Raw genomic sequence first — 14207 nt, 5'->3', positions numbered from 1 at the left:
GCCTCATCTCAGGCTTTGTCCCTACTGAATGGCACACTGCTACAGTCATCCCTCTCCACAGAGGAGGAGCGACTACAAACCCTGGGAACTATAGCCCCATTAGCCTGACGAGGCTGATATGCAAAGTTGTAGAATGCATCATCATGGACCTACTAAACAAGAATATAGGGAATCTCCAAACTCTGGATCCCATACAGTTTGGTTTTGTGAAGGGTAAATCAGGCCTGCTCAACCTGGTCGACTTCTTTGAGTCAGTCACCAGAGCTCTGGAAGAAGGCAAGGTGATTCATACAGCCTACCTTGATCTGGCCAAGGCCTTTGATACTATTCCCCACTCAGGAATCATAGAAAAATTCACTAAGCTAGGCATCAACCCCTATATCACTTGGTGGATTGCAAACTGGCTCACAGATAGAACCCACAGTGTGAAAGTAGCTGACTCCAAGTCAGACTGCTGACCAGTCACCAGTGGAGTCCCACAGGGTTAGGTCCTGAGTCCCCTCCTGTTTGGTAACTACTTCTCTGAAGTCCAGGCCAACATGAAGGGACTCTGACTGACAAAGGTCACAGATGATTGGAAGTTGGGAGCTATTGCTAACTCCCCAAGTGATGTTGATATCCTGCAGAAAGGCCTCATTGAGACCAACGACTGGTGTTGGAACCATGGGCTTAAGCTCAATGCCAAAAAATTTCATCACCCCCTTTGGGAAACCCCATGAATTACCACATCATTAGTAGTCCACTGAACACAGAAGTTATAAGAGATCTGGGAACACAGGTTGACAGCAACCTCTCACCACATTGCCACTGTGGTCAGAAAGTCCTATGTGACACATCTCATTACTAAGGGTTTTGCATCCAGGATGAGGTCATTGTCTCCCTCTACTCTTCCCTCATTAGGCCAGTCATGGAGTACAATGTCCCATTTGCATGTACCTCACTAGACACCTGCAACAACTGGAGAGGCCACAAAAGTACCTCACAAAGAGGATCCTAGGCCTTAAACACTTGTCCTATATGGACAGTCTCAAAAAACTCCAGCTATTCTCTGTCTCATATTGCCTACTTAGAGGTGATCTCTGCTTGACTTACAAAGCCATGTCTGACCCAGCTCTGTTAGAAATGCTACATCTAAAGAAATCCCAATCCCTCCACACCACACGCTCCAGAGACCTCAGTCTCATTACCACAGTCAACAGAACAAGCTGGAGGGACAGGTTCATAACCCAGATACTGCCCATGCTATGGAATAGACTTCCTATACATGTCAAACAGAGCACCTCACTGGCCCTGTTCAAGAGAAATCTTGATGAGTGGATGGGAAATAGAAAGTGCACCCCGGGATCACTTCTTTGGCTCTGCTTGACAGAGGCACTGGGAATGAAGGTCGGGTGGCACGATGCCAGGGTAGTCCTATGGGCTAGGCTTGTAAAGGCTTCAGAGCCATAAATTGAAGCAATGGCTCACTTACCCAAACAGTGAAAGCATCAAGCTTGTATATATTGATGTAGTATAATTCATCTCTACATCTCTATTTTTCATGTGAAGATTTCTTCAACACCTAACTCTTTGGAAAAAGTTTCCTTTTAACTGTTTATAACACTTTACTGACCACAGGAAGGTGGTCTTGAGATACAGAGTTGTGGGCAGTGACCAACACTAAAAAGTACAAAATCTCTGTTTGGGCTAGATCGTACAGACTAAGATAAATTCCTTTCTAAAACTCTGTGTGTGAATTGAGTAGGGGAAAAGAATTCGATTTTTGTGGTTTTTGGCAGAGAAATTTGTGGAAAAGAAGTTTTACATACTAAACAACATCTGCGTGATGATGTAGTGAGAGAGAGAGAGACAATTCTGGGATACTATTAACCACTGACTGCAAAAAGGTGCTGTTAATGTAATCACATTTAGGAAACGTACCAAACTTGAAAAAAAGTCAATTTAATAAGAAAACTAAGTTAACTACAATTTATGGTGGAATTTTCCTTTGAAGAGAGGCTGTATTTTAACATTTCATATTCTAAATCCGTAAAATAAAATAGACTATTTAAATTTGTTTGCCAATGGGCATCCAGATTTATTCCAATGGGGAAGTCGTGCCATATTTAAGAGTATCTCTAGCTTCTGAAGATTCCTAATGCTAGCACTGTATTCCCTCCACTGAGTAGAGTGAGTGAAGCTAAAGCTAGATTGTAACGTGTGTCCTGTGGTGCACATGGGTGACCAGTAAACTTAATGGATTATGATTTCTGAGGTAAAGGACCTGGGTGTCTAGCATGTGTGCCTATTTGGCAGAACCCTGGAGCACATTACTTGATACTTTTGTTTGGCAGATTTACAACTGAACAAGACCTTTTGAGTTAATACAAATTTCGTGTACCCATAGAACTTGCATACGTACATAAGTTACTGCATTGATACATTCTTCTCCCTACTACACTGCTAAATCTCTGTAGGCAGTTGCTGGGCAGCATCTCGTCAAGTTTTAAATTTGTGGTATTTAACCCACTATCTAGTACCAGAATTCCCCATTTAGCATTGGCTAGTATTGTAAGACTGTTTGTTTGCGAATGTTGTGTATTTACTTAATCAGCAGATCTTTTCTTCACTTGAAGTGTTAGGAACATTCTCCATTATGGTTGCTGTCCATTCTGCATAGCAGAATCCTGCAGATGAAGAGCTTGCTTCTACCTTAAGGTAGGCTTCTTTTAGATTCCTTTTGTCATAGTCTGTCTAGCAATCCGAGTGTTGTTGTCACTGTAGATGATATCGATATCTGTGTTACTGGTAGTATTTACATGAGCTGCAGTATACTCGCCAATTTTATAGTGACTTAATGAGATGGGAACGAGCACTAGAAGCTTGCAAGAATGTATTTGCCTTTAGCTTCTTCTGATGTAGAATATTTTTAATACACTTTTTTTAATGTATTAATTAATGGCTAAAAGAGTTACTTGTTTAGAATGAACCAAAATACCATATTCAGTCCATGACAAAAAGTAACAAAGGCTTCCTTGCTACCTTTGTATCAGAATAGCGGGTCATCACTAGAGTACACGTACTGCACTACTTTAGGCCTGAAAAAAGTCTCAATTGTACCTCAATTTCCTTTGGCACAGAGGTACCCCCATAGCCATTCCTCATTTCTGTAAGTATTACTTTCCAGTCAGAAACATATGGTGTCTTAAAAATGTAATAAAGAAAAGTACCCGAGATGTATAACTTTGTTCATCCACATAATGTACCAGTGCTTTCATTTACAAAGTATATGTGTAAGCATAAGCTCTTCGTATCAAATTGTCCAAGCATAATACTTACTCCATGATACGTTGTTTAAATCTCTGTATAACTTCCACAGTTGTTTTTTACACAAGACTCATCATTAAACTTTTAAAAGACGTGACAAAAAACAGCATTATTCTAGAAACCATTCACTCTAGAAATAATTGGTAGCCCTGTAGGGTTCTGATACTGTTCTTCGCTCTTGAGCATTGCTTAAAAATAGTTAGTTGTGGACATCTTGAATGAGGTACTTGGACATAAAAGAAAAAAAAATAGTTGTGTATTCCTGCCGAGCAGTTTTACCAACAAAATATGAAATGGTGTTAAGCTCAAGGCAGTGTAGAGCAGTTTCTTAGTTTTTTGACATATCTAAAGGACTCACTATTATCCTTGCCTTCAGAGATCAGCCTAAGTTTGCAGTTTCCTTTACTAGACCTGATACTGATTTTCATTTTTTTGTACTGATTTTGATATATATCTTGAGAAAGGGTTTGGATCTGCTATATAATTTAAGGACCTAACTTAAAACACTTTGTTTCAACATCTAATGCAATAAAAAAACATCTAATGCAAGAAAAATGGTAGATATAACAGAAGTACACCTAGAAAGTAAAAGGATATTAAGTTATGAATTAGATGCTAATAAATAAGTTAAGCAGATTTATAACTTTTCAGTGAAAATTTATATCTGTGTCTGCATCGGGAATACCTTCCTGCAAAGTTCTGTGATTATTGCTGGCTATTTCTTATTGTGATGTCAGTACTCCATTAGCCTTTAACTCAAAATCCAGCTCCAGACAAGTGACAATGGGAGTACCTCCGGGTTCAGTCCTGGGACCGCTCTTGTTTGGCATCTACTTCTCTAAAGTACTAGCACTAAGGGACTCTGGCTAACAAAGTTCGCAGATGACTGCAAACTGGGAGCCATTATTGAATCCCCAAATGATGGACATTCTACAAAAGGGCCTGACAGAAACAGATGCTTGGTGCCAGAGCCATGAGCTCAAACTCAATGCCAAGAAATGTATAGTTATCATGTGAATTACCACACAAGTGGCAGTACACTAAACACCGAAAGTGTGATAAGGGACTTGGGGACACAAGTAGACAGTGTTCTCCCATTCAATAACCACATCGCCACAACAGTCCGGAAATCCTTCTATGTGGCACACCTCATCACTAAGGGATTTTCATCCAGAAAAAAAGGAGGTCATTGTCCCACTGTACTCATCTCTCATTAGACCCATTATAGAGTACAATGCCCCCTTTTGTATGTACCTCACATGACATCTGCAACAACTGGAAAGGCCACAGAAATGCCTCCCTAAAAGAATCACAGGCCTAAAGCAGATGCCCTGTGCTGACTGTCTACAAAATCTCTAGCTGCACTCTTGTCGCATATCGCCAACTCAGAGGTGATCTCTGCTTAACATACAAGGCCATGTCAAATCCAGTGCTGTTGGACATGCTACACTTAAAGAAATCCTAATCCCTCAGAGCATCACACTCCAGGGATCTAAACCTGGTCATCACAATGAACAAAATATGCTAGAGGGTTAGATTCCTGACCCAGAGACTCCCCATACTCCTGAATAGACTGCCCATATATGTGAAGCTGAGTGCTTCTTTGGCCCTCTTCTAAAGGAACCTTGACGATTGGATGGGAGATAGGAAATTCACCACTGGAATCACGTCAGTCGCCCTGCTAGACAGGGGACCAGGGAGGTAAATATTCTGGGAAGAAATAGCCAGGAAATTGTTATATCTAGGCTTGTATAGGCCCTAGGGCTGATAGCCTAGTACCAACCTATGAACCTGTAATCTGCCAGACAGCTCTTGTATGTATTCAGGTCCTCAGATTATGTGCTTTGAATGGGGTTACCATCACTGAAAGACACAATAGAATTTATTCTGAAAGTTGAGCATTTTTCTATTGATGTCCCAGAGCACTGATATAAACATATTGTAGATTTTTGTAGTCCTTCTGATCCCTGGAGAGTTTTTTCTTTTCCATTTTATGATGCCTAGAGCCAATTTCTCAAGTTCCGTCTAGAAACCTGGAAATTTCTCCATGAAAAAATTGGGAAATGTTTCATGTTTTGCACATGGTTCAAGTTGTTTTAATTTGTTCACCAAACATTTGTACCTAGGGTTTTTGCCAGTGCCTAAGGAAGGCATTAGTCATGTCTCCTTCAGGTCCTCGTCCTCTGGCATGAACTTGTAAGCTGGTCTTTTATTCTCAGTTCCCTAGGTATGAGGTCATGAGCAGTGTGTTGTTAATAATTAGTTATATTAGACTGTGTTCCCTGTCTCAGAAGAGTAGTTACTTCTGTAGTTTCACAGCAATAATTGGAGTCTTTGAAGCTGTAATGTCAGCTATTGTTATTAATGCTGTACTTGGAATAGAGTGTCCATTTCTGATGGTCAACCAAAGTAAAGCTGGTGAGGCTTTTAGAAAAGTGTGTAGTAAAGCATTTCCGAAATTAGGAAGAGAGTGGAGAGACCAAAGTGATGGGAGGCACTTATTTGGGCATGATGCTCTAAGAGAAAAGAGTGGGGGTGCAGTATGGACAGCTGATCAGGGGCCATTGATCAGGTTCTAACTACCGAAACAGAACTGAATGAAATCACCTTTTATAATAAATCGAAGGTTAGATTCTGAAGCCCATCATGATCCCTGTTTATACAAAAACACTGAGTGTTTTGAAGGGGCTTTTTCCTTCCTCCCCTGTCGTGTGATAGTGGAGTTGGTGGTTGTATGCGATACTTAATTTCATCAGGGGTTGGGTTCCCTACACAGAAATATTTATTTTGATATTTGTGGAGTTGTAGGATTGCAGGAGAAATGTTATTAATCAGCTGTGATTACAGACTTTTTCAAATAACTTTAGCATTCACAGTAGAAGCTTTGAACATACTGCCATGTTGGGAGATGCAGTTAAAGAAAGAAAAAAAGAGATGTGAGTGGCAGCTGAACAAGGGAGTTCAAGGTAAACCTAAGAAACTTCTGCTTTATTGAGAGGGTGGTTGACCTAATGGAAGTGATACTCTGTATACCACTGGCACATAGTATCAGTCTAAACTAAGGTTTAAGTATGCCTGCAACAGAGAAACAGTTGTACATGTTTGCTGCTTAAGGGTTAATAGCAACATCTAGGCAGACTTGAAAATTCAGTGGTGGTTTTTCATTCGTCTCTCATTCAGCACAGATGGACTGCACACTGCAGTAAACTGAGAAATGTATGTTAGTATAATGTGTGTTCCTTGAAACAGACATGGATTGATCCTTGTTTCTTGCCCCTTACAGCTGGATGTTTCAGTATTACTTTGCAGGAAATTACCTCCAGTGATTTGGAGAGGTTGTACAGTGTCTGAAAGGCTATCCTAAGCTTGGGGAGGGGGGGGGGCTTTGAGGTTCTGTGCAGTTGGAGAGGTAGCATGTTAGGTCAAGTTTATAAGCTAGAGAAGTGCTGTATTTGTACTGAAGAAGGATGGACATGCTAGCTGATGTTTTGTTATTCTTTTAGAATTTTGTTGAACAGCATGGACCAGAGAGCTTTTCCTAATCCCTACAAGGACTATGATGGTACTGCAGCTTCAGTTCAGGAATTTCTGGATCCTACGGGAAAGGTATGTATCAGAAAATAAATACATTATGTTCTGTCTTTTTATAAGTGAAGAATGACTGACTCAGTTTATCAAGGTTCGGGATAGTTGACAGATTTATTAATGGATCATTTTAGTAGTGGCCTCTGTAAGTCACTTCTGTATTTTAATTTCACTTCGAGCACAACTGTGCACAATTTGTGTTGGAAATTATTCGGGTCCACTTTAAACAAGTGAAAGAGTTCTTGATGCTAGGGATACTGAACAAATAGTGTTGACGCTTTTTATGACCATGGCAGAATTAAAGTGGTTTAAGTGTAGTTTACATTTTCTGCAGTGGCCCTGCACCCCTATTGTGAGGACAAAATCCCCAAACCTCCATGTCTCTACATATTCTACCTAAATGGTTACAGCAACTTGGAGAAAAAGGAAATGTACATTAATTTCCTTTTGTCTGAGTTGCCTTCAGCATAGAGGTAGTACAATTAAAGATTGTGGTATGGGGTCAGAGTCCCTGCATCATGAGTGCAGTCCCCCACAGAGCATTTGATACATATTGCAAACCATTTCACCAGAAGAACATAGATGCAGTCAGTGATGGTTGCTAACTTATATCAGTTTTATGATAAAAAGTAGGTTTCACTTGGACTTTGGAAGTATATACTGCATGGTAATGGTGGGATTAAATCTTCTCATCATACAAATTAATATTTTGCTTCATACCAGGATGTCAGTTGCCTGCCCCTACTGTAAGTTTGATCTGGGACATCCCTCACAGTCTGGTGTTCACTCTACTTAATACAGAGAGAACATTTGAGAAGGCCAACCCACTTAGATTCTTAACCTCTGCTCCTCCTTCCTCTCTCCTTGCACTTTACTAAAAAAAAAAATTTCGCACATTAGGTTGCCGTGGTGGTACGGCGGTAGCGTTGTTACCTCACAGCAAGAGGTTCTCTCATTCGATTCTTGGCGTGGCTTGGGAGTGCCTTCTGTGTGGAGTCTGCATGTCCTCCTCGCGGTTGGGTTGAGTTCGAAAGACATGCGTGCGTAAATGGGCATGCCTTTGTTGAAGGTTGGGCATCGAGCTGGCATCTCAGCATTTCGTAAAAATCTACTGCCAATCAATAGCGGACTGGAGTTCTGCTGTGGCGACCCCTTACCGGGAAAAAGCAGAAAGACAAACAACAACAACATTTTGCTTTTGCCTCTTCTTAAAAGTACTCAATTGTATTTATTCTGCTGCATTTATTACTGCTTGGTAGTAGCCTGATTGAATTGCAACTGTTATTCTAAGCCTTTTGGTTTAAGCACTTGGGCTTCAGACCAGTTGTTTTACATTGAGAAGGTTTGTGATCTGCACTGTTGTGGCAGGACAGGTAGCTTACATCCTTCTAAATTGGAAATTGCTGATTGAAGGCTCAGTGTCTTATTCTAAAAGTGTATTAGTTCTGGTTTAAGCACTTGGGCTTCAGGCCATTTTACATTAAGAAGGTTTGTGGTCTGCACTCTTGTGGGAGGAGAGGTTCGATTCTGCCCTTAATTTCTGGTTAAAGGATTATTGTGGCTGCTTATTTTAATTGTTTCTTTCTGAAATTGGTATACCTTGTTTGTTGTAGCATAGACTAGATTCAGGCATGCTGAATCTAGCTTTGTTTTTATAACTTGAGCACTAATCCAGACCATCTTTTTTGGGGGTTTCCCTCTACCCTAGTGGCAGGAGTGTGCAGTTAGAACTTGTCTGATTGAAGACTGCTGGAACAGGACTCAGTTTTGAGCTTTTTTTACTGGTTAATTGGGTAATTTGTTTAAATCTGTTTGCTTGTTTTCTATTGTTATATAAAAAATGTACTTTGTCTACTTTTACTGTATTTGTGTTTCTTCCTACTTTATTGCATTTATTCTGCTGCATTTATTACTGCTTGGTAGTAACCTGATTAAATTGCAACTGTTATTCTAAGCCTTTGGTTGAAGCAGTTGGGCTTAAGACCAGTTGTTTTACATTAAGAATGTTTGTGGTCTGCGCTGTTGTGGCAGGACAGGTAGCTTACATCCTTCTGAGTTGGGAGTTGCTGATTGAAGGCTTAATGCCTGTTATTCTAAGAGTGTATTAGTTCTGGTTTAAGCACTTGGGCTTCGGGTAGGCTTGCCACCCCTCCGTTTTTTTTCCGGACTATCAGGAAATCAAACTGATTCTCCAGTAGTCCGGAAAACACTGTACAAACTCCGGTATTCTGTTTCAAAAAGGAAACAGACTATCGGAGTTTGTAAATCGGCTGATTTACTATGCTTTTTTTACAGAAAAGCATAGCAAATCAGCCAAAAGCAGGCGGCGGGAGCGAAAAAAGAGGGCGTTCCCGTTGATCGGCTGATTTACTATGCTTTTTTTACAGAAAAGCATAGCAAATCAGCCAAAAGCAGGTGGCGGGAACGAAAAAAGAGGGCGTTCCCGTTGAGTGATGCTGTCGTGACATCACAAAATAGGCGTTATGTTGGCGGGAGAGGGGGTGGGGTGGGTGGGGTTACTGGTGACGCTAGGGGCGTGGCGTGGCTCCGGCTTTAGCCGTGAACGAAGGTGGCAACCCTAGCTTCGGGCCAGTTATTTTACATTAAGAAGGTGTGGTCTGCACTCTTGTGGGAGGAGAGGGTAGATTCTGCCCTTCTGAGCTGGGAGTTTCTAGTTAAAGGCTTATTGTACCTGCTTATTTGAACTGTTGCTTTCTGAAATTGGTATGCCTTGTTTGCTGTAACATAGGCTTAATTCAGACCTGCTGAATCTAACTTTGTTTGTAAAACTTGAGCACTAATCCAGACCATCTTTTTGGTGAAGGGTCTCCTGCACCCTAGTGGCAGGAGTGTGCAGTTAGAACTTGTTTGATCGAAAACTGCTGGAACAGGGCTCAGTTTTTAGCTTTTTATTGGTTAATTTGTTTAAATCAATTTGCTCATTTGCTACTGTTATATAAATACACTTTATGCATTGCCGCTTAGCTAGGGTTAAACTATTCCTGACGCCATAAAGTCTGCTCTTCAAATTTTCCCTTAGAACTAGCCAGTTTTTTAGTTTTAGCACTCAAATCTGTTTCTTTGAGCTCAACACTTGTTCAGAATTCGTTGTAAGCACTAAATAAGCTACAAATTACTACAGTACTCAACTTTCCTCACTTGTCTAGAGGAAAACAGTTTTTAGTACTTAATAAATAAGCACCTATCCAGGCTTGTCTAAGGGTTAGCTCCCAGTGTTTTCTCCTGTCTACCTGATGAATCTGGGCATCTTAGCGCAATGCAGCAGTTGCCTCACGTACACAGACAACCTTCTCCTCCTACCACCCAACACCACAACCCTGTAAAAGATGCACTTATATAGCCAAGCTGAAAGAAAAGCTGTCTTCACCCAAGACTGGTCTAGACAGTCAAGAGGAGAAGGTAAACACTTGCACCACACTACACTCATCACATAGTACCTCAAAACCTACACCACCAAAACACACACATAGCAACACAAAATACACACCTACATTCGTGGAGGCTCTCAATAAAAATCTGCTCAAGCAACAGAGACCTCCAAAGCAGAAACACATGCAACCTCCACCCCCCATCACAACCCAAATGACACATAGCCCACAAACTCAGTGTGCCACTTAACCACAGCCCATAAGGCATAACAACGTACCCAGCACTCTAGTCATAAGTGACTCTGTAGTCAGGCACACTGATGTTCCACTCACCAGGCTAAACAAGGAGAAAGTTACTGTCAGCTGCTTGTCGGGTGCCAAGATCTGCCACATAATGCACGCACTCAGGTCACTCCACAAGTGCAAATATGACTTTGTCATTGTCCATGTTGGTGTGAATGACCTGAGACGTACCTCCCTGGACTACATGAAAAGAGACATGGAGGAGCTCTCCGATCTTGTAACCCTGGCAGGTATGACCCTTGTCCAGAGTAGCATACTGCCATCACCCAGAATACCACAGTACAAGGACCAAATGATTGACTTCAACAATTGGCTAAGCTTTTGGTTTCATTCTAAGGGGATCCAGTATCTGTCTGCCTGGGATGACATGATCGACAGACCACGATGCTTTGCTAGAGATGGCCTGCACATGTCGCCCTTGGGATTCCGGATACTGACTAAGTCTCTTGCCACCTCTATAGTGCCTTTTTTAGGCAAGGTTCAAATGACAAATTCACCACCATAACGGGTACAAGCAAGTAAAATCTGAGGATAATGCTACTCAATGCTAGAAGTCTAAACCTCAAAATGCATTCACTTGTGGCACTCCTTAAAATGGAGAACATCGACATCTGTGCAGTGACAGAGACCTGGTTCAAGGCTCCAGAGAGCACCCCTGCATTACCAGGCTATAATTCATACCACACCTTTGGCCACCTAACCTGGACCGAAACACGAAAGGTGGAGGGGTGTCAATATTCATTAAGGATATCCACACCTCCAGGCTAATTGCTCAGCATAGTGCATCCGAGATTATCCAAGTGCAGCTAACTCTGGACAAGACCACAATCCAAATTGTAATTTGCTACAGATCCCCCACCCTGCCCTAGGATTCCCACTCCTCATTTCTTTATACACTGGAAAATATTAGGGTACAACCCAACACCCTAATAATGGGCTATTTCAACTACCCCACCATTAACTGGGAAAACTACTCCTGTACCAACTCTTTTTCTCATTGTTTTCTGGAATTCATAAATTCCAACGCCTTGGATCAACTTATCCACAACCCCACCAGGGGCAGCAATATCCTAGACCTGGTCATTACCAACATGGGTGACCGGTGTTTCACAACAGAAGTCATTTCCTCGTTGGTCAGATCCGACCACAAGCTAATCAGCCTAGACAGCCACATCCCGCCCCCACCCCCCATTAGGGAAACCACCGTAAAAAATTTCTCCAAAGCCACCTCCATGCTTCTTGAGACAGAAGTGGCAAACTTCACAACACCCATGCAGACGGGCAATAGAGGTACGACTGCTGAATCCTATACAAATGCACTTTATAAGCATTTACACGAGTGCATGGATTGTGCCATCCCTAACAGAACCAAAATGCTATCCTCCAGAAAAAGGAAGCCAATCTGGTGGTACCCTGCCATAAACAAACTCTACAACAGAAGAAAGAAACTGTTGCAAAAAAGAATAAAATCCCATGACCAGAAGAACTCACTGGTCAGCTTCAGTAAGAAGCTGAGATCCCTCATACATCCCTCCAAAGCTAGTTATGAAAACAAAATCGCCACTGATTCTAAAGATAAACACAAAGCATTCTATAGCTATGTCAAGAATCTCAATGGCAACAATCAGATCTGCTCTGAGTTACAGCACAATGGCACTAAATATAAAGACCCAACTGATATTGCCAACATCCTGGCAGATAGATTCATTGCTAACTTTACCCCCCCCTCACCTCCTAAAGGGCCCTTCTCTGTACCAGAAGAATGCAAAGTTCCTGTAATTATGGATGCACAGGTAAAAACCACGCTCTTCAAAGCCAAGAATATAGCATCCATGGGACCTGACATCATCCGAGGCTGCATTCTACATGAACTACAGAATGAACTGGCACCCCACCGGAGCACCATGTTCAGTCATAGCCTCACCTCAGGCTTTGTGCCCACTGAATGGTGCACAGCAACTCTTATCCCACTCCACAAAGGGGGAGCTACCACTGACCCTGGGAACTACTGCCCCATTAGTCTGACGAGCCTGGTCTACAAGGCCATGGAATGTATCCTCATGGAACTTATAAACAAAGACATTGGGTGGAGTCCAGAGTTTGGAGATTACCAGTTCAGGTTTGTAAAAGGCAGATCATGTCTCCTAAACCTGATTGACTTCTTTGAAGCAGTCACCAAAGCTGTAGACGAGGGTAAGGTGGTTCACACAGCCTGTCTAGATCTCGCCAAGGCTTTTGACACCATCCCCCACTCTGGAACTGTAGATAAACACTCTAAACTAGGTATAAATCCCTATGTCACAAGATGGGTTGCCAACTGGCTCATTGACAGAACCCACACTGTGAAAGTAGCAGACTCCAAATCCGACTTCAGACCAGTGACAAGTGGTGTACCACAGGGTTCAGTCCTGAGTCATCTCCTGTTTGGTATTTACTTTTCTGAAGTACAGGCTAACACAGAAGGTCTTTGGCTAACGAAACTAGGAGCCATAATTGAAACTCCTAATGATGTGGACATCCTACAAAAGGTCCTCACTGAGACAGATGCCTGGTGTCAAAGCCATGGCCTCAAGCTCAATGCCAAAATGTGCATTGTCATCCCCTTTGGTAAAAACTCTGTACTCATGAGCCACCACATAGGTGGAAGTCTACTTAACACCAAAAGTGTGATAAGAGACCTTGGGACACAGGTGGACAGTAGTGTCTCCTTTGATAATCACATAGTCACAGTAGTCAGGAAATCCTTCTACGTGGCACACCTCATCACAAAAGGTTTCTCATCCAGGCAAAAAGAGGTCATTGTTCCCCTCTACTCGTCACTCCTTAGACCCATTATAGAGTACAACGTCCCTTTTGGTATGCACCTCACAAGACATCTACAACAACTGGAAAGGCCACAGAAATACCTCACAAAGAGGATTACTGGCATCAAAGAGATGCCCTACGCAGACAGTCTCAAAAAACTCCAGCTGTACTCCGTCGCATATCTCCTACTCAGAGGCAATCTCTGCCTAACCTACAAAGCTATGTCAAACCCAGAGCTGTTGGACATGCTCCATTTAAAGAAATCCCAATCCTTTCGAGCTACACGCTCTAGGGACCTAAACCTTGTCACCACAATAAACAGAACATGCTGGCGGGATAGATTCCTGTCCCAGAGACTTTCCATACTCTGGAACAAACTACCTATCTATATCAAACAAAGCTCCTCATTAGCACTCTTCAAAAAAAATCTTGATTAGATGGGAAATAGGTCCTCTCTGTGGCTCTGCTCGACAGGAGCACAGGAAAATAATTTTCTTGGGTGGCGAAAGCCAGGCTACCATTTTGGCTAGGCTTGTATAGGCCTTAGGGCCGATAGCCTAGTACCTACCTATGAACATATTTTTATATGTAGCCATACTAACAAACTTGTACAAACATCAAAAACAAACTGAATGAAAGGCAAATAAAGCTCACCCTCCACAACTATGAAACACAATCCCAGCAGTTGATGCAAAATCACTTTATTCACAAAATAATACACTGTTAGCGCTTTTGTTTAAAACTAGGTTAAACTTCATCAGACATTTAAAAATATTACATCGCATCCTTTTATACTACCAGTTCTTCTTTCATTGGAAC

The 14207-nt window shown here is 41.9% G+C and overlaps 1 protein-coding gene across 1 annotated transcript in view; it reads left to right on the top strand.

Moving 5' to 3' along the window:
* The window catches only part of LOC122805245 (glutathione S-transferase LANCL1-like), a 213828-nt gene that overhangs the window by 24876 nt on the left and 174745 nt on the right, over window positions 1–14207 (top strand). Inside the window, exon 2 of the mRNA XM_044075335.1 lies at window positions 6810–6912. Within this exon, the coding sequence (XP_043931270.1) occupies window positions 6810–6912 (103 nt within the window). The remainder of the gene's footprint in view (window positions 1–6809; window positions 6913–14207) is intronic.

This window comes from Protopterus annectens, chromosome 6.part1 (assembly GCF_019279795.1).
Source record: "Protopterus annectens isolate FY-2018-M chromosome 6.part1, PAN1.0, whole genome shotgun sequence".
Lineage (NCBI taxonomy): Eukaryota > Metazoa > Chordata > Ceratodontiformes > Protopteridae > Protopterus > Protopterus annectens.
Note: the sequence above shows the minus strand (reverse complement) of the source record. Positions and strands in the feature narration are given on the sequence as shown.